At 30.3% G+C, this 20,649-nt stretch overlaps 3 protein-coding genes across 14 annotated transcripts in view; 2 read left to right on the forward strand and 1 right to left on the reverse strand.

Annotated features, from left to right (window-relative positions):
- The window catches only part of LOC106060503 (poly(A)-specific ribonuclease PNLDC1-like), an 18,313-nt gene extending 16,655 nt beyond the window's left edge, over positions 1–1,658 (forward strand). For both annotated transcript variants that reach the window (XM_056030290.1, XM_056030291.1), the window contains exons 19-23: positions 688–777; positions 863–951; positions 1,089–1,187; positions 1,296–1,402; positions 1,548–1,658. In XM_056030290.1, the coding sequence (XP_055886265.1) occupies positions 688–777; positions 863–951; positions 1,089–1,187; positions 1,296–1,350 (333 nt within the window). In that variant the 3' untranslated portion in view covers positions 1,351–1,402; positions 1,548–1,658. The remainder of the gene's footprint in view (positions 1–687; positions 778–862; positions 952–1,088; positions 1,188–1,295; positions 1,403–1,547) is intronic.
- Positions 1,295–12,400, reverse strand: LOC106060488 (WD repeat-containing protein 70-like). Of its 4 annotated transcripts, none has more exons than XM_056030285.1 (18): positions 12,266–12,400; positions 11,569–11,667; positions 8,546–8,647; positions 7,810–8,100; positions 6,940–7,025; positions 6,180–6,239; positions 5,862–5,995; positions 5,414–5,567; positions 4,805–4,881; positions 4,523–4,703; positions 4,124–4,223; positions 3,849–3,933; positions 3,592–3,730; positions 2,748–2,848; positions 2,417–2,496; positions 2,187–2,303; positions 1,926–2,094; positions 1,295–1,621 (listed from the first exon to the last, which is right to left on the reverse strand). In XM_056030285.1, exons 1-18 carry the CDS (start codon positions 12,276–12,278, stop codon positions 1,519–1,521), a joined length of 2,091 nt encoding a protein of 696 aa, XP_055886260.1. In that variant the 5' UTR covers positions 12,279–12,400; the 3' UTR covers positions 1,295–1,518. The 4 variants fall into 4 exon arrangements, with proteins under 4 accessions (XP_055886260.1, XP_055886262.1, XP_055886261.1 ...); XM_056030287.1 differs by having other exon boundaries at positions 11,569–11,741; positions 12,266–12,394; XM_056030286.1 differs by lacking the exon at positions 12,266–12,400 and adding an exon at positions 12,109–12,131 and having other exon boundaries at positions 11,569–11,741.
- Positions 11,954–20,649, forward strand: part of LOC106060462 (rho GTPase-activating protein 45-like) — a 37,637-nt gene continuing 28,941 nt past the window's right edge. Inside the window, exons 1-4 of one of the 8 annotated variants that reach the window (XM_013218369.2) lie at positions 11,954–12,013; positions 16,659–16,741; positions 17,775–18,033; positions 18,625–18,768. In XM_013218369.2, the coding sequence (XP_013073823.2) occupies positions 17,862–18,033; positions 18,625–18,768 (316 nt within the window). In that variant the 5' untranslated portion in view covers positions 11,954–12,013; positions 16,659–16,741; positions 17,775–17,861. Of the gene's footprint in view, positions 12,014–12,407; positions 12,733–13,214; positions 13,268–16,658; positions 16,742–17,774; positions 18,034–18,624; positions 18,769–20,649 lie in introns of those variants that run through there. The other 7 variants (XM_013218377.2, XM_013218354.2, XM_056030279.1 and 4 more) reach the window with 7 other exon arrangements.

The raw sequence follows: 20,649 nt of genomic DNA on the forward strand, positions 1-20,649 counted from the left end.
ACTTAATGATCAGCAGTTCTCTTTCTGGTAAAGGTTTGACCATTCACAAACCTTAAGACACTGATCATGATTTTATGATTATAACTACAATTTCTTCTGTACCATTATATTTCTACTTTAGAATATTGATTTCCACTAGGCATTTAAGTTCATTTAGTGTATTCCATGTGTAGATAAAAGCTGTTGTCTTCACTAGGTTTTTTTTAGTTACTATTTTATTTAAAGACTGAATTGATTTTTATATTTTATAAAGATTGTTTTATCTAGAATATTTGAGACATTAGTCATGTAAACAAGTAGCTTTCAGCTTGGTGTATATTACTTTACTATATATCCATGTTGTACCACCAATAAATTAACTTGTAAGAATGCCAACCAATCAACCATCACCTCTAGGATTAAATTATGGAGCAAATGGAAGGCTTAGAATAATAGTTGAATTAAATGCAACACTTTAAGAAAAAGGTTTTTATGCCTTATATTGAAAAGAAGATCCTGTTTTATATTGCTCTTTAATACCTTGCTGGCAGAAGTGATAAGATAAAGTAAAAGTAAGTAGAGAAAAAAACAATCTAATGAAATGTGACAAGCCAAACCTCTTTACTGAAGATAATTCTAATCTCCATTAGAAATAAAAATGTATTACCTTGATAAAAAAAAATTAATTCCCCTGTGTTGTGTTGACAGAAGCTGGATGGAGAGGAAGTATTAAGTTTGAGACCACCTTTAATCTTTGTACAAAGTACCAAGGCTGGCACCAGGCTCATATCTCAACAGGTAGAAATAGAATTGATTTATCAAGCATTATATTAAATACTAATACCCATTATGCTGTGTGAAAATATTTTTGTCCATTTTCTAGTTGGCTGCTTGGTTCTCTATGTATGGTCAAGTGGATATTCAGATGATGAACTCAAGAGAGGCTATTGTGGCAGCAACAAATTTTCATTGGTAATATTCCTTGCTCAATGTAAATTTCATAAAATTGTCAGACTTAAGAATAATAAAGAGCCATAATGTAGTTAAATAATTTTAAAACTATTTAAACCTTTTATACTTATGAAAATAAAAAATATTCTACTTCTAAGTGCCAGAGAAATCATATCAGCATTTCGGCAACATCCATTAATCAAAGTTAGCAAATACAGATTCTGGGAGCACTCAAAGTTGGGACAAAGAATTTTATGGTAAGTTCTTGCTAATACAAATCCAAGCATTTATTTTGAAGCTCTTAATACTTTGATTTCAATTGTTACTTGAAAGATGACTTCTTGTTTTGTTTTTACTCTATTCAGGGGTTCCTTAGCTATAGCAACAGTCTCCGGTTTAGTTTTATTGTACAATGCTTAATGAAGCTATTAAAAGTAGTATTCCATAACTGTGAGGTTGCACAAGTTGTTAGGTGAGACTAATACTTAAAAAAAAAGTTGTACACAGTCAATGAATCGATTGGTATATACAAATGTTTATTTTTATAATATTAATGTTATGTTTTACAATATAAAATATACATAGATCTCATTGTAATTTTTTTTTCTTCCAAATAGGTCCTGGTTCATCTTCATCCTTTTTATCATCTTCGTCATCTTCTGTTTCTCTGAAAACTGGATTGGGCTGAGTCCTGTAATAAATGAATAAATAAACACTTTTACAAATTACCTATATAGTTTTTTGAATGAATAGTCAACACTTATAAATACTGGCAATTTCACCTTTTGCAAATACCCTCGTAATTAAGGGTCCAGTATGATTAGTACTTTGGTTTGGTTTTATTGTACATCTACCAAATGGTAGAAGTTACCAGCTACCATTAAGAGTAATGAGTCTTTCATGTATTTGATGACTAAACACACTACCAACATTTTTTTAAAATGAGAATTTTGAAATAAAATTCAAGAAAAAGTATTAAAAAAAACATTACAAACTTTTTGTAAGCTGGATCAATCCAATAAGGATTTTCTGACGCTTCTTTGGCATGTCTCAGAATTGCAGCTCTTGGATCCTTCTCAAAAGGATCTGGTTTTCTGGAAACAATTTGTTGAGCAACATACTGAGAAAGAGTAGCCCCTTTAGCTCCGACTCGACCACCCGTACCTAAATAAATTGAAAAAAAAAAAGCATTGAAATATGTTGAAATTGTACTACAAAGTAAGCTGCTAAACTTAACATTATAAGACAATGCTTACCTGGACCTGATACCGGCAAGTCAGGTCTATGACTTTTCACAGGATCTTTTCGCACTTTTTCATCAAATTTTCTTGTACTGGTTGGTCTTCCTTGCCGGAACATAGGCAGAGCATAAGCTAAACAAAATGAGTAAAATGAGATAATTAGCCTTCTTTTATTAAAAACAATCTCTCTATATCAACTGTGATACACTTTGTTTCTAAGTAGTTTTGGTCCAGTGTATACTCACGTGTAATGATGTTTTGTGCTGCTACTATCTCAGCTTGTTTCACTTTACGTTCTCTTTTCACCATGCACAGCATAGCACCTCTGGGAGAAAACAATATTACATGTAAAACTATGTCTAACTACTTTATAAGGAATTGACTAAAACTTAAAAAGCATATGCTGAGTTTGTTGACAAATAATCATTGTTGTCCTATCTTTAAGTATTGTTTTGTCTGAAATGTATACAATCACTTTTGTAATGATTAGAATATTTAAATGATAACATTAACAGAAATGGTTCTGCAGACAATGTATTCATTTGTTAGCAAAAAATAAAAAAAAAAGAAACATACCTATGACTCTTTTTCGGGTCATAATAAAGTTTGACCAGGCCATCACCACAACCTACGACCATTTGATTCAGTTTTGGATGCCATAACACTCTAATTGTACTCTGTCATAAAAGAATATGGTGTAAATATAATAAAAAACAAACAAACTTGTAACTTAAAGACTTAAAATTTTCAACAAGGTGTGTTTCTTTAAAAGAACTAAAGCTGTAGTAATGAAATACTAATGTAATATGCTATGGTTTAAAAAAAAATAGTTATACAAAAATATTAAATCAATTTAAATAATGAATAACTAGCAAGTTTTAACAACATCTTTATCAAAGATGGACACAATTTTTTTCTGTATACATTTAAATTCTGTGACATCAGAACTTTGCCTTGAAAAGCTATTAATTATGATTATGAGTTGGATGCACCTGATTAAGTTTATTTACACTAATCCATAGTTTCTTTGTCTCACCATCAGCTTTATTGCAAGAAACTCCATGTCAAAAGGATCAATCTGAGCTAATTTTTCAGTTTGAAGTGTTATTTCTAGATTCTTCAAGAGTAACCTTTTAACAAATTATGTTCAGAACCTTTTATTGCCCTTATGTTGCCAGTCTCTAGCTAAATAAAAATTCATATGATATAAATCTAAGCTACAAATGTCTGGTTCTCAATATGGTGCAGAGTTAAGGAACAATTAACAAATACTAAACTATTACTGTAGGTCTGATAGCCTAAAAAAAATTTACTTTTTTTTTCAAAATGAGTGATATTTGGAACCTATTTCATTGCAACAATAGGTACTTCTAGTATAAGGAAATGTATTTTTATTCTAGAAGTTTACTTTTTAACTTACTGATTCAGAAACATGCATCTCCTTAACAACAGCCAGACTTTCTCTGTCTAAAAACACAATTTTTCCTTCTGTCTGATTTTTCTGTAAAGAAACTCCAGTTACAACTAGCTTGTCATCAGGGCTAAATATACAGTCTGTCCTGAAATACAAAACATAAAGCTGTGTAAGCTTTGGTGCTTAGAACTATTAAAACTATTAATTACTCTACATTATATTAATTTTTAAGAATTATTTAAAAAAAAAACTGCAAAACTAACATAGGAAAACGATTATCCAGATTTCTGGCAATATTCAATGGTTTCTGAAAGCTTCTTATGTCCCATAATTTTAATGTGTCATCTCCTGAAATAGTTAGACAATAAATAGTGTGGCACTTAATAAATAAAACGATACAATGTATGTTTTGGTTCAAAAACGAGACAAAAGTAGTTTAAGTATAAACTTACATAGTTGATAACAAGTTCCTCTAATCAATGAAAACAAACTATAGTATTACAATACAGTAGTCACTTAAGTGTAAACATTTACTAACCTCCTCTAGAAGCTAAAGTGCGACCATCATAAGAAAACCTCAAACATGTTATGTCTGAGCCATTCATGTGTGCATTTTTATTTTGAATAGCAACATTAACCTGGATAAATTTCAACATCAATAAAGCTTAATATTAACATTGACAGTTTTTTTAAAATAAAATATTTTTTTCAACAAAACTTTTTAATGATAACTAATTCAAAACCAAATTTGGTCAAACTCATAACCTAATGTGGACATAAAATCAAATGAAAGTCTTTAATGTCTATTATCTATGAGTGTGGGAGAAATAATGTGTGCAAACTTTTTACCAGACAGACAGACAGAAAGAGTGAGTTGATATAGGCTTTGTGCAAATACATCAACATTATTATTGAATATCAGCAAAAAGATGCTCACGTATGTATGTTTGTTATAATCCCATAACTGAATGGAGCCATCATTACAACCTGCCACTATGTAGCGGCCATCAAGACTGTAAGTGCATGAAGTAGGGATGGTCTTTCTCCCTCCAGTTGACTTAGTTTTGATGATATTTTTATGCTTTAATGGTTTGTTTACATCCCATAATCTAAGCGTGCTGCAAAAAAAAAAAAAGCCAAATACATTTGAATCTTAGGTAAATGGAGCTATTTGTACTATTAAAAGTAATTGGATGCTTGCCGGCCTCAATTAACTTACCAATCATTAGCACATGTGAGAAACTCTTCTTTTAATTTTGGATTCCAGCATCCAGAGTTAAGGGACGCTGTGTGACCCTGATGTAGTAAGAGAATAAAAGATCAAAAGGAAGTAAATTTATTGTGAACAAAAAATGTAAACATAATGATTACTGTTAACATTTTGAAAAGGGGAAGGGAGGTGTAAATAGTTAAGAGGATAAAGAGTTAAGTGTTGGTTTCTTCTTTCTTATATAAACTACAATATTAGACAAGCTATGCTTAAAAAAAATTTAAAAAATTCCCTCTGCATGTGGGGTAGAGCTTAGAGTTAGCTTTTTACCAAGGATGTGGCTTTGCACAAACATAAACCATTTTTACTCTCCCTATAGAGTTACAAACCCAAAGGGACCAGGAAGACTAGAGACATTGCCTAAAGTCAAAGAAACATTTTATATTAAATAAATTCATATCAATTAATTTTTTTTTAACTATGTATAAATATTACAAAACTTGTTACTTAAATTGAAAATTAAATTTAAATCTTTTGATTCCAATGTATGAAACAAAATTATGTGAAAGTTAATATTAAGAAATGTGCTTTGCGATTCAAGCAGCATATACTAATTACCTTTGTGCTAGCCTGGTCCACCAAGTACTGATCTCCCTTGACACATTCCATAACCTCAAATCCATCTCTGTCAATTATCTTGGCCTGGGCATTGCCTGCCACAACTAACAGAGTATCACCAGTAATGCTGTACTCTAAGCCCTTGATCTGATGACTAACACAAAAAATAAATAAAAATTCTCTCTAAACTTTAAACAAAATTTAGAGTGAAAATAAATTTTAAAAAACTACCCATACCATCCTATTTTCTTATACTGATTACAATTTATAATACAACATGTTTTCAAAAATGGAAGATTTCTTTTTTCTTAAAAAAAAACAACAATTTTAAAAACAGTTGTTTCTTCCTATTGCATTCTAAGATTTAAGAGTTAGATGTAAATACCCCATTCTAATGTATTAAAAGCTAATGGATTAAGGTTATTAGAAAGAAATACAACTTCTTTACCATTCACTAGGCCTAAGAGATCTGAAAGATCGAAGTGAAGTGTCCATTCCTGCAAAGTCCCATAATTTTACATCAAAATCAAAACTACCTGTTACCAAACGGGCTCCTGATGGATCTAGCGCAAGCGCTGAAACCTAGAAAATAGACGCATTAAATATACATGTTAAATCTTTCAAGAAGTAAGAAAAAAATCAAATTTTAACATTAGCAGAAATATATTTTTAAAAATTACTAATTATGAATACTTTAAGTCATTATAAAAAAAATGCACATGCACTAAAGTTTCTAAAATATTCAGCATAAAATTGAAATGCTTACTGTTTTAGCACCATGATTCAAGATAATTTCATGACTTTGTGGAATTTTAGTCAGGGGATTCTACAAAAAAAAAAAAAAAAAAGATTATTACTTTTATTTAATTAAATCAGTTATATATGAATATTAAAAAAAAAAATTTAGCATGTCATATAATATGTGTAGTTTTTAATTTTCCACTCAATGGCACCCACGGTACCAAGAACTGTAAAAAGATTATGGCGATAGTATAAGATATCTAGTTGGGCACTGATAACATCTACCCATCAGAGAAAAAAAAAGAGATAATTCTAAGCAACACTATAGATGATCAGACTGATTATTAGATTAGTTTAAAAGAAACAAAAAAAAATATTTTAACTTATCCTCTCTCACTTTTAACCTATCATGATAAAAATAATATTAAATTAAACAAATCACATGAAATGAAATTTTTCCTAATTGCATGCATCTCTAACTTAATATGGCTAAATGTTTTAATAAACTGCAGATGACCATATATCAATTTGAAAACAAAAAAGGTATATTCTCCAAACTAAAAAATTATATATATATATATACTCTGGCATAAACAGCTGAGTAATTTGCTTTTTGCTTTACATGTTTCGGATGTTCCTTCAATATTGGAGATTATTACACCTTGCAGGATGGCAGGAGGCAAGGTTTAAACCCGGCACCATCAAGATGACAGTCCAGAGCACATGCCAGATGACCAGGTAGTCATCCATACTTTATTGACAATTTACAACATTACAAAAGATACCTCATCATCTTCAGCCTCATCATCTTCATCACTATCATGATCTCTATCTGTATTTTCACTTGTTTCGGCTGACATCATAGAAAGTACTGAAAATTGGAAATAACAAATGCTTGTCTTTAAATCCTTTTAAAGTAACAAGCATGAACATTTGTTGAATCATTTATTTTACAATGCAAATGGGAGAAGAATTTCAAAACATCTAGTTTTTGGACTATTAGATCACTTTTTGTAAGTTCAAAATAAAGAGCTGTTGTTTTATTTTTTTGAATATTTGTTAAGATTGCAGGCAGTTTTTTGTTAGTTGATGTGAAGTGTAAAATGGACATGTTAAAAAAAAAAGGTCCCTTTAAGACATTGAAAATTATATGAATCAAATTATTTTGGAGCAAATTTTAATAGGGTAAGAGTGCCATTGTTTTTATCTAGGTGACATTAGATGGCAGCTAATGGTTAACATTTGCTTTTTTAACTTGTCTCAGCTGAAATCTCATTTTTACCCTATTACATATTACTCTGGTTTTAATAGCAGCAAGAAATATATTTGGAGCCTTAACAACAATGACATCATTTATACATGAAATTCTGAGGAAGATTTGATAAAAATTAAAAAAACTATGTAGGTTTCTGAGAGACTATTATGAATGAGATGTATTAAAGATGTTGTACTTTCCAATGGTGTTAAAAATTTTAAAATATTAATCCTAAACCTTTTAAATTGCAAAAAAAAATAAAACATAGTAATATAAGTGGATGCATTAAAAATAAATTCTCAATATAATTATGAATTACAAGTTTCTGTAGAATTCTTATTCTTTGAAAAAGTGTAAATTTAATTCTTGATTAAATACAATGTTAAGAAGATAGATATACCTGTTGGGATAGGAGGTCCAATAAAAGAATCATCCCCACTATTATCATTCATTTCATCATCTTGAGGGTTTGGTGTGATTCTTGTTTCAGTTTTGAAGTCATTTGTAAAGTCTGAGGGAAGTGAAGGTCCTATTTCATCTTCACTGTCTTCAATAGCACTGTTGGAATCATTATCCATAACTTTTGTGACAGGACTTTTTGTACTAGAAATCTTTGTAGCTGGGCTAGGTACAGGTGAGGTTTTGCTCTGAGATTCGATTTCTGGTTCAATGATGTCAGCTAAGTCAGAATCTGAAAATAATTACGCTTGATGTAATTTTTTTTTACATTCTTATCAACAGTTTTCATTCCAGAACTTATAGACTACAGATCAACTGCAGGGGAGTTTAGCAATGCTTACATTGTTGTTATGTAATTAGCAGGATTACCAATTGTTTTACTTTACCTATTTGAGGCCAGGTATTTATTATGAATAGTCTAAAGTAAAAAAAATTACAGCTTATTTATAAGGATTTGAAAAAGAGACCTTAACTTAGCAACAAAGTCCTCAATTAATACCTTTATTATTGCAAAACTATAATCTATAAAAAGTGTATTTAATCATAATGATAATAAAGGCTAAAAGTAAACTTTTAAACCTCTATTATATCAATTTTCTTATATTTTTTTTTTACATTTTTCAAATATTATTTAAAATGATTATTTATCCATTTGAAAAAAAAATAAATTTTCTTACCTGCAACAATGTTGTTTAAAGTTCTTTCCTTAGCAGTTTGTCTTGCTTCATGAAACATGGCCATAAAATCAAAATTTCTGGCCTTTTTAATATCTTTGTCATCTGTAAATAAATACAATACAAAATACCAGGGTAGCTGTCAAACTAAAAATGGTAGAGGGAAAAATTCAACCAAGACTGAATTCATCTATTTTTTTTATCAATTTACATAGCCCTAAACCCAGTTTTTTTTTGCTAGAGCATATTCAGAGTTAACAAATGAAAATAAAACATGTTTTGCCACTGGAGAACTTTAAAAAATGTGGAAGGACACACATTTAGGACCAAAAGGAAAGATTTCACCAAAGACAAAGAAAAGAGAACTTTAATCGACTAGCAATAAATGGCTTTGTTGGAGGTGAACAAGACCAAACATGTAAGTCACAGAGGATTCTGCAAAAGTACATGAGATATGCATTAAGTAATAATGAAGAAAGCAAAGCTTTGGCCAAGCTTCTGCCAAGTTTAATGTGTAGAGCTTAATAATACAAATATTTAAAGGAAAGCAAATGATGCATTTGCAATAAACATATTCTATCACTACAATGAATGCCCTGAGACTCATGGCTGGAATATAGTCACCAAAGCCTGGTGAAACTTTATAGTAATGTTTTGACACTTAATAAGCACTTGGTAGTCTATGAATGCATTTTAAATGCTTTATTATGAAAATAAAAAGCTTCTTTTTTTTAATTTTATTTTTAAGATTTTTAAATATTGATGCTGGCTAATTTTGTAGGTAGTAACCACGAAAAAAAAAAAAAAAAAAGGAAATTGATTTAGAAAGAAAGAAAGTAATAATACTATACACATGTCTATCAAGATAGTTAAGAAAACATTGAGTAATAATAATAATCATTACCTGAGAGAGAAGGAAAATTTTTTTTTTTGACAAGATATGAAAACAAGAAAAGAAAAAACAACAACTCCTTATTAGTATTATTTATTATATTTCATTATTTATGATTATTTTACTCTTAATAATTAAGATTAGATTTTTAAACAATGAAACATTTTTTACCCTCCCCATTCCCCTCTTCACCAAAGAGAATGTATAAATCTACTAGACTTGATAATACTATATTGATAGACCTATAGATCTACACTTAGAAGTTATCTTATAAAATATAGATGTTACTTCAAAAAAGAAGATGTTTATGTCCTATGCATGTTCCTAGGTCAACCTAGTCATGCATGTTAACCAATGTCTTAAATTCTGCCAAGTCACTGGTTTTAATGGCTGACTCAAGCAGCCCATTCCATGCTCTAATAGCACTAAGGAAGAAGGATCATTTGTACAAATTTGTCCTTGCATAAGGAGTGTTGAATGTGCCTTTATCTTTGTGTCTTCCTGAGTATTTTCTTAGGTTTTGTTTTTGTATTTGAAGATTGTGGTTCAGTGTTTTATAAATGATTACTACTTTACTTTTAAGTCTTCTATCTTGATTTTACTAAAGGTATTACTCCATTCAAATTTGACTATTCATTCACTGCTCTATTTTGAGTCTGTTCCAGTTTCTTAATGTTTTCTTGAGTTGAAGGGTCCCAAATAGAGGATGCATCATTCTATTATTGGCCTAACCAAGGTTAAATAACATTTTAGTTTTATGTTCTTATTTGATTTGTAGAAATTTCTTTTAATATACCCTAATGCTTTGTTTGATTTTTTAATAGTTTCATCAATATGAAATGCGGAATCCATGTCAGTTTTTCATTTATTATAACACATACTCTAAATTATACATAGGTCATAGGTGTATTTACTCTGTGTTACTTTAGTTAGAGTTTGGATACTAAGTTAACTAAGATAGTTATACATGTATTATCATGAAAATGTAACATAGTTGAATAAGTAGTCATTAAGTAGATCTACTCTAATCTATTTAATACTAGGTAATAGTATACTAATACTAGATCTAGTATCTTCTAGAAATCTAGATCTAGAAGTAGTACTAGATCTAGTACTAGACTAGTACTAGATAACTTAACTAGATTACTTATTACTAGTTAGTCTAGTAACTAGAGTTAGACCTAGTACACTAGGGTATGATTCATAGATCTAACTAATTCTAGTAAAGTAATCAAGAGTCTAGACTTTCTATGTCTATGGTACTTAGTTAAGTCAACTTTTACTTAGACTTAAACTACTTAGTAGAGTTATACTCTACTCAGTATACTCAGTACTGACTTCTGTCTACTTAGTTGACTTAGATTCTAAGTCTTAGATCTAGAGTAGTTTATGCTATTCGGACACCTATAGGCCAAAATTTCAAAGTTTGACTTTGACAGCGAATTATTTGACAATGGTTCGACATAGAAAAGAAAACGAAGTATCAAAATCTTCTTTAGTTTAAGGAGAATAAGGATGACTACTTATATTTGTACCCCTAACCTATATTTGTTATTATATTTAAGGTCAAAGAGACCATGTGTTTTCATTTAATTCAGACAAATTTGACCCACATTATTTAATTCCGGACACCAAACTTTTTTTCAGACAATCTCTATATTTAGGCATCAACAAACTCAGATATTTTAATTCTATGTCAACATTAACTAAATTTTAAAATCCCCAGGCATAGCCCCTCACATGAAATCATTAAGATGTTTTCAAATTATGCATAAATACGAAAAAAAAATGAACTCACTAAGTCACTTATGCTACCAAAATTAGGTCACTGGGAGGTAGTGACTTCTACACAAACTTTTAGGCTTATTTTATGTTTGCATGATTAGATGTGTGTTGAATGTTTGTGTTTTTTGTTATTTAAATATATTATAATTATTATATAGAATAGATATTATAGATATCTAGATCTTATACAGTTAATACAGAAAAATAATACAGATTTTTACAGACAATACAGTCACTATACAGACAGAGTATACACTGTTGTACAGACGTTACTTCACGGAAACGGTCGTTTTAGTTTCGACACTTTTTTAATGGTACTTTGTATAAAATGGTAAGTTTAAAATCTCACCTTTATGACCTTTCTTTTCATTGCTTTGACTATCACTTTGGACAGTTTGGTCTGTTTGGATAGTTCTAGATCTACTTTGGTTGTCGATTTCATCCATCGCTTTGCCGAGGAACCAGGTTATAAACAAAATCAGAGTTATCTCTAGTCTAGTTGAAGTAATCTAGATCACAGACCTATATATATATAATATATATAATATAGGTCTGTGAGACTAATATCAATGAAGCTTAGGTTTATAGTTTATAGTCCACTAAATGAAACTTTTTCCTCATATCTACATAGGTCGGTGTTCCCCCCCCCCCTTTTTTTCATTTTTTTTAAAGTTTTCAACAGTGACATCATACATCACGTGACTTTAATGGGGAGGGAATGCAAAAGAGGAAAAGCAAGATATATTTAGATCTAGTGCCTAGTTGGCTAAATAGATAGATCTATACGACAACATGTAAATATTTGTAAACGATTTCAAAGCAATCCAAAAATTTAGAGAAAAAGATCAATGTTAGATCTGTATACGATACTTGGTTATAGATTTATCACCTCTTGAAATTAGATTTAGATCTTACTTCTAATCACACAAAAATTAGACAAATGATAACAATATATTTTATAACGCAAGCCGAATCCTACTGTTAAATTATGATTGAATTTTGTTGTTTTTTTAAAATAAATTCATAGATTTAGATTATGTGTAGACCTTTCTTTTCCATCTGAATTCTAGATTTAGAGACAGCAATATAATTAAGACACTTTTTCTGTTTACTTTAGTATTCTAGAATCTTATTTAAAGACGATCAGATCTTCACTCCTAACTGGCCTCAAATAGGATATGGATATGCAAAGATGGCGGAAGTGTCTGTTCTATGAAATCTTGTTATCAAAATAGTACCCTAAAAAAAAAAAGTAGCTATACACTCCCTGCTGGATGCTTTGCTATCCTATTACTACAGTGTTCTAGATTTACTGGCATCAATAGTCTTTTATTTATAATTACATGATAATGAAACGTGCAACGGCGAAAGATGTCTAAAGGTCGACAATTAGCGAAAAATATTGGAAAGTCTATTAAAAGAAAAATTGATTATTTTGATATCTAGATTAGAATCTACTCATACTGACATTTTTCAGTTTCCTTTTATTATCTCATGGCTTGATGATTAAAAGGTCCGTTTATCTTAGAGTTAGAGTAGAATTTTGTGTGCATGCTTTTAAAACTGCATAATATTTAATATAGAATCTAGGATTATAGACTACTATAGACTATATATATCTTAACTAGTCAGTCTAGTCAGGGGCTCTAGTGACACTCTAGTCTATCTGATCTAGAATTATAGAGATTATCAATAATATCATTATATTTATATATTATGATTATATCATTATAATTATAAATTAAATTATTATGATTAACTAAGGCTAAGCCCTAAGGCGGGCCTAAGGGCAAGGGTCTATATCTACTAGAAAACTACTACTAGAGTCTAACTCTCTAAGTCTAAAGTCTAAGCTTTCCTTCTGTGCCTTCTATTCTAGGTCTAGAATCTAGAACTAGATCTATCTATATATTCTAGTTACAATCTACTAGTATAGAGATGCCATTTTTTTATTGCTATATATTTTTTATATTAAATACTATTTATCAAGTATATCTAGAATCTACATAAATCTATTCTACATTCAGCCAAGTTCATTAAGAATTAAGGTACTAATATAATCTTAATGATTAATGGTTCTAATCTAGGTCTCAAATCTAAATCTAGATATAGGTTGACTCCAGGTTGAGATCTATCTTACATCTTATTAATTTATAATTGTCTTACGTAAACAATTTTTGCATTACACCAAACAAAACATTATAACTATAGAAGACCAATATTTATTAATATATATATATATAATATATATATATATTAGATGCTGTTATATATAAGCTTTTACTAAAATTCAACTAATATAATATATATATATTATATATATATATTAATTATATATATATATATATATAATATATATATATAATATATATATAATATGTATGCAGTGCTTTTTTTTTTTAAGAAATAGGTGCCGGTACTCAGTGATGGATTGCCTAACTTGTAACTACTAATAAATTAATAATAAACGTTAAAATACAGGAAAATTAATATTTTTTCCCCACATTGAAAAAGGTGCCATTACGCTGTTCCGGTGCGTACCCTCACAAAAAAGCACTGTATGTATTTGTGTGTGTGCATAATTAATCTTTATTACATTCTGACCCTTCATTCTTTCGGAAGAAGTTCATTGTAACCTATTGGAATAAACTGTAAAGACCCCTTCCTTGCGAGCAAGGGGGACTGGTGGAGCACTGTAAGCTCCCCCACCGGGGTTTGGGGCGCAGCTCTGCCGCTAGGCACTATTTCCGGTATTAAAAGCAGAAAAATGCATATTCTGAGGTATCTACAGTGCATTATCTTGCTATTAAAAAATACCTAATTCTTACTACTTAGGACTTAGATCTTCCTGCGCCATTGGGCAGCAAGCTGTATCCACAATAATATGTCACTGGCAATGTCTGAAGCCTCTTCCCACCTGGTGACCACTGCTCTGAGGTCCTCATGAAAGTGTGGCGCCAAGTTATACTATGATTTCCCTGTTTCCAATTTCCTCGTAATGGCCTCCATGTCATGACAACTCGGGTTATGTGTAATTAATTTTGTCAGAGAACTTGTCCTGCAAACCTCATGCGATGCTCTGTCACAACCTCACTAAGTGGTCCACTCCCAGTTCAGCTTTACTAAGGATTTCCTTGATTGAGACCCGATCTCTATAACTGACTCCTGAAATCCGTCTTAGTAATCTTTGTTTAGCAATATTTAGTCTTTTTCCAATTTCGGCAGATGACTTCCATGCTATTCACTGCACCTTATTAATGGAGCCCAGCAAATGGTAGAAATCTGTAACCTCTTTTGGCTATGCTCTTGGAATTTGGTGACTGTAGTTTGCATTAGATTTTATATCGAAAAGGGAAGTTTATTGTCTAAAACATCTGCTGGGGAGGGGGTTAAACTTCAAAATCTCTGGAGTTTTTTTTAAAAACAAACTCAAAACCCCCTTAGCTATGCTCATAGAATTAGGTGACTGTAGTTTGCTTTAGAATAATTTTGAAGAAGGGGTTTTCAACCTGTAGGGGGATTTTAAACTCAAAACCACCTGGAGGGGTTTTAAACTTAAAGACCTCTGTAGGAGGGGGGGGGGGGTAAAATTTCTCCCCCCCCCCCCCCCCCTCTTGGCTATGCTCATAGAATTTTGAGTAAGTAATTAGCTTTTTTTTATATTGAAAAGGTGGTTTTTAGCTTCAAACCCTGCTGGAGGGGGTTTTTAAACTCAAAACCCTCTGGATGGGGTTATAACATAAAGCTCTCTGGAGGGGGTTTTAAACACAAAACCCCTCTTGGCTACGCTCATAGAATCTGATGACTAATGTATGCTTTAGTCTTATACGGAAGTGGGGGTTATATCGTAAAAAAAAATTCAGAGGGGGTATTAAAATCAAAATCCCCCTTGGCTATGCTCTTGGAATTTGGGGATTTTCGTTTGCATAATTTTTTTTGTTTTATATAAAGGGGGTGGGGGGGTTAATCGCTAAAACTCCTGGAAAAGGATTTTAAACTCAAAACCCCCCTTGGCTACGCTGGGGCAAGTGATGGTTTAATATTAAAACCCCACCTATAATAAACAAAATTAAAGTGAAAAATCAGTCACAAATTCCACCCCCCGTGGATGGGCGAACCCCAACACCCCCCCCCCCCCCCCCCCCACCTTTTCTATGCCAATGATATATATATATATATGCCGGTACTCAGTGATGGATTGCCTGACTTTTAACTACTAATAAATTAATAATAAACGTTAAAATACAAGAAAAGTATTAATTTTTTCCCTACATTGAAAAAGGTGCCGGTATGCTGTACCGGTGCATACCGCCACAAAAAAGCACTCTATGATTCTCCATTTTCATCATTGTTTCACCCATGTAACATCAAGCAGTCAGTTAACACACTATTAATAATCACTACAGTCAACTGTTGTACTTTTTTTCTTCCAAGTTTAAAGGCAAAATGCAAATGATTAATCTTGTATTATGCTTTCATTGTAATGCCCCCTCACTAGACACTTTTTTTTGCCTGTGAATTTTAGTATCAATTAAAAAGAATAATACACATGACATTTGCTTTCTTTCTCCAATGGGACTGTCTGAAAGAGATGGTTTTCTCTCCACAATTTAGTTCTGCCTTTCTTACACATTTTTTTTTACTTCATCAGAACAGCCAGATAGGGGCAACTTTTTCCACAGTCTAGTTTTTGGTTTGTTATACCAGTTTGCTTTAAAAAAAGAGTTTTGCTTGCACACTGCCTTGATCTTTACTTTGATCCATTTTGTAATTTAACTGTAGTTGTCAAATACTAATAAGTATTCTTTAACCTATGCCCTGGGTAGCAAATGATAGACTTTGTGGCTGATTGCTGATAGTCTGTAGTCTGTGATTAATAACATGGTAATTGTAACAGGGATTTCTTTTTAAAGCTTTGTGGCTAATATTCTGTAGTCTGTGATTTCTTTTTAATAAGGCCTATAATTAATAATTTTAAACTCTTTTTTTATTCTTTTTTGTTTAATCTTTTTTAAGCTATTAACATTTAAATCATTTAAGTTTTTTGTTTGCTTACTTTACTAAACTACACAGGCCTGTTACCAAATTAATAAATTAGAATTGTGTATAACCTAACCTCTTTGAATCTATTTTATTACAAAGTGTAACAGTTTTATTATAGTTGTTCCAAATTAGTCCCTACTGCAATTTATAGGTGCATTAACCAAAAGATAGCCTCCAAGATTTTAAAATTTTGAAAAAAAATCTTTGGATGGATGGTATTTAGATGGTAAATTGTAAAAACACCCCCACATTCAAAAAAAAAAAAACATGCTTAGAATCACAATGTTTTTTACTGGAACATTTATATTTTTTAAATATTATTTCCATTTTCCATGTTTTGTATGTTTAGCAATTTGTTTATATTTCTAACATCCTGTGGCAATGTTTTTTTTTTAGCAGTTTGAGGTGAAGAGTTTATCTACCCAAATTCAAGTGTAACCATTGTGCTTCTTCTTTTAGGATAAACATTAAATTTGCTGGTAATTCTAGTTATATTTACTTTAGGTCATCATAATAGTAACTATATTCTCAAATTAGTAAATTTCAGAACGGTCTTCAATAACTCAGAACAAAATATAGGAGACCAATACATGCTTCAAATTTTGAAATTTGTGACTTCATGTCAAAAAGAATGATTGAAATATTTACTGTGTGGGTATGGGTTATACTGGCAACTTTAAAAATGTTTGCTTTTGTGTGCATAGTCTTTTAGTTTGATTTACTTCTATTTAAAAAAAAAACTTGTAACTTAAACTAGGATTGATAAAAAATGTATCTCACAACAGTAAATTAAAAAAAAACTACCTCTAAAATACATTAATACCCAGATTTTTTTCAGTAGTCACATTCACTGCTATTGCCGTTTTTGGAAGAGATTGTGAAGCAACATTGGTTCTAACTTAAGACTCTCTCTTCTTAGTTTCTTACACTCTAGATTTCACCTGACACACTGAAAGATGTTTTTGTGCTTTGCTGCACTTGTATTGAGAATCTATTGAGTGACATTTCTTTAGTACTAGCATGTCTTTGAATGTATTGATTTATTTCAACAAGTATTATTTGAGAAATTTGAAAAATTATTTTAAGTTTGAAGTCTGCTGTTGTATTAGAAGAAATATTTAAATTTCAATTATAACTTAAATATTTTATTTAAACTAAAACTTACAAAATAGCTGCTACCAAATTTGTTAGAAGGAAGGAATTCCCCACATTATTATTAATTACTAAAATTGATACTATAGTAGTTTCAAATACAAAGTTTTTAAGTCATCCTTGAATATTGTACAAACTTCTTCTTAAAATATCAATTTATATATAAATATATAATCTAAAATATTTATCATGCACATGCGTAATACAAAAAGGCCTTAAATAACAAAAATAAAATGTTTATTCAAGTTATTACATTTGTAGATATTTTATTACAATTGCTATTGGCTTTTAAACCTAATAAGTGAAAATTAATTGCAATAACTATTTTAAATATATGAAATTTCAAATTTTTTTCTCTAGAGTCTTCTCACCTATGAAATTACTCAGTCTAAATCATCTTCTGATAGCAGTCCTACATCTCCAAAGGAGAAATTTCTATCTCTGAGAATGCAATCTGTGCATCCTCCAAAGAAAAGTTGTTCCTTGGGAACAATAACAAGCAGTGAGCCACCTAGTCCAAGTATCATTGATCATGATGAAATATTGGCATTGACTCAAGAAGTCAAAAAATTCTCAGACTCATTAGCCAGATTAAGGCTTATGTTTACTGAGGGCATAGGTAAGGTTGGGCATAGGTAAGGTTATCTCCTTGTTCTACAATCTATTTTGTTTTGTCACATTATAAGTTAGTACATTTGGTGTACAATGGATAGAATTTTTTAAATATTTAAAAAATTAAATTTTCTGTTTTTTTTTTTTTTGTTTTTTTTTTAATGGTTTGATTTTCTCTAAATACCTAATTTTAAATAAAAACTCATTCTCTAATAGACAACTTTGTTAGATAACAGATGTGCTATATATTAGTTATAGAATATTTCTATATTGTGCATCATTCTAGTGTTATTGTTTTTCCTTTGAGAAGCACACTTTTATCCCCTAGTTTCACTCTGTGTTTTGAGGGACTTAGTCAAGTGTATTTCAATTTTTTTAAAGCTTAATAACATTGAGAGAAGGCTTTTATTATCAAATTTAGTTTAAATACAAAATATCAATAAATTATCTGTTACAGTTTAGTCTTTTCTTTCTTGTTCATTAATAAAAAAGTATTTTTTTAAATAATCAAATATCATTTAGTCCATCGTTCTTTAAGTTGGGTCCTAGCATTTAAAGCTAGATGTTCAACATGTAGAGATTGTGTTTTTATATGTAGACCCAGAGGAAGATTCTCGTGTGCTGATTCATGAAGGATTAGGAGAAGTTTTATCTGTATTGAATCCAGTCATGCAGAACTACCCAGTCCTTCAATCTCAAGACATATTTACAGCTGCTAAAAGTTTGATAGACATGATTAAAGGTTTGTATTGTACACCAACATGTTGTTTATAACTATTACCATTTCTTGAAGTTAGTTATTGACATTGAAAAGATGCTCATAATTCATTCTTGTTGAAACTGATGCGTTTACAGTTGAAGAAGTGAAAAAGTATCATATAATATAATGGACTGTTGAAGAACTTCTCATTAAGCTCTTTTAATAAATAGCTTTATCAACTCACTCCATCTGTATGGTACACATTTTGTAAATGTTATTTCTCCTACATCCCCTTCTCGGGTCAAGTTGAAATTTTGCACAATTATCCATTTTCCCTAACAAATACAAGCTTTGTTGAAAAAGTATTTTTTAAAATATTTTGTTAGTTTTTCCTTATAACCACACCTAGTTAAGTCAGAAACATTACTGTTTGACCCCATAATGATTTGACCTGGCTTGCATTATCATTGTTTTAAAACTTATTTTTTACAATGCTTATATCAACTCTGGTAAAAAGTTTGTACACATTATTTCTCCCACACTCAATCTCGGATCAAGCTGAAATTTTGCACAATTATTTATTTTACCTGACAACACAAGGATCGATGGAAAAAAACAACCCAATTAGTTAATTAACTGTTGGTAATTAATTATTTTATTATCTCGAACAAGGGAAAGAATTGTACTTGACTGAAGTGGTAGTGTAAACTGAATAAGTCCCCATTGTAGGTTGCCGCTCTAAATTGAAATAAACAATATATAACTACACAAGCTTGTGTACCTCACTAGTAGAGTGGTTAGCACATCTGCCCAAGAGGCTTTAGCCATGTGCTCAAATTCAGGTCATTCTCTTTTTTTTTTTTTTTTTTTTTGTAAATGCTTTTAAAAACCAGTTACGGTAAAATCTACCCAGATATCCCTTTCTTTCTTCCCCATCCCATATTTTCCCATCTGACCCAAATAAGTGATAGGATTACAGTATTGAGAAAAGTAAAAGCATGAAAAATCGCTAAACAAAAACAGTTGGTAAAAATATTATTAATTGCACAGATTTATTGTTGTTGGTCTAGATCTATTACGAATTTAATTACATGACAGCTCCAAACTAATTGAGTTAATTACATTTTTTATAAGAATTTTTTATGTTTTTTTTTACCATATATGTTTCTAATTGCTTTAAACTTTATCTTGTTTCCCTTTATTAATTATCCTGAATTTCCATAGAAAGATGTTTTTAAAGAGTGGGGGCTTAAAAGGCTTTATTTTCTTTTGATCAATGTTCCAGATGGTAGCAATATGGGATAATGAGGTCAAGACAATCATTTTATGTGTTTTAAAGTGTGTTTTATATAAAGTCTTGTTCAAATATGAATGAATATCATTAGAAAATATTTTTTTAATTATTAATTTGGATCATAATATATTTCCTAGATCTAGTCTTGAGCTATAGCTGTTGACTTGTACACATTTTGTCAGTTTTCATTTTTCCAATTGTAGTGACATGAATTATACACTAATTTTCCCATTTTATTGTGTTTTCAATGTGCTTTATGTTCAAAGTTTTGTGGCAATATGGATAAATATGGGATAATGAGGTCAAGACAATCATTTTATGTGTTTTAAAGTGTGTTTTATATAAAGTCTTGTTCAAATATGAATGAATATCATTAGAAAATATTTTTTTAATTATTAATTTGGATCATAATATATTTCCTAGATCTAGTCTTGAGCTATAGCTGTTGACTTGTACACATTTTGTCAGTTTTCATTTTTCCAATTGTAGTGACATGAATTATACACTAATTTTCCCATTTTATTGTGTTTTCAATGTGCTTTATGTTCAAAGTTTTGTGGCAATATGGATAAATATGATACAAAATATTTTTTTCAATTTGGATCATAAAATTTTACCTAGATCTAGAT

The sequence above is a fragment of the Biomphalaria glabrata genome, chromosome 5, assembly GCF_947242115.1.
Source record: "Biomphalaria glabrata chromosome 5, xgBioGlab47.1, whole genome shotgun sequence".
Classification (NCBI taxonomy): Eukaryota; Metazoa; Mollusca; class Gastropoda; family Planorbidae; genus Biomphalaria; species Biomphalaria glabrata.

Excerpts from the sequence above, each read along its gene's own strand:
- LOC106060488 (XM_056030285.1), bottom strand. Across the intron at positions 4,882-5,413 it reads TGGACCAGGCTAGCACAAAG|GGTCACACAGCGTCCCTTAA; the intron begins GTAATTAGTATA and ends TTACTACATCAG. Across the intron at positions 2,497-2,747 it reads GACCCGAAAAAGAGTCATAG|AGGTGCTATGCTGTGCATGG; the intron begins GTATGTTTCTTT and ends GTTTTCTCCCAG.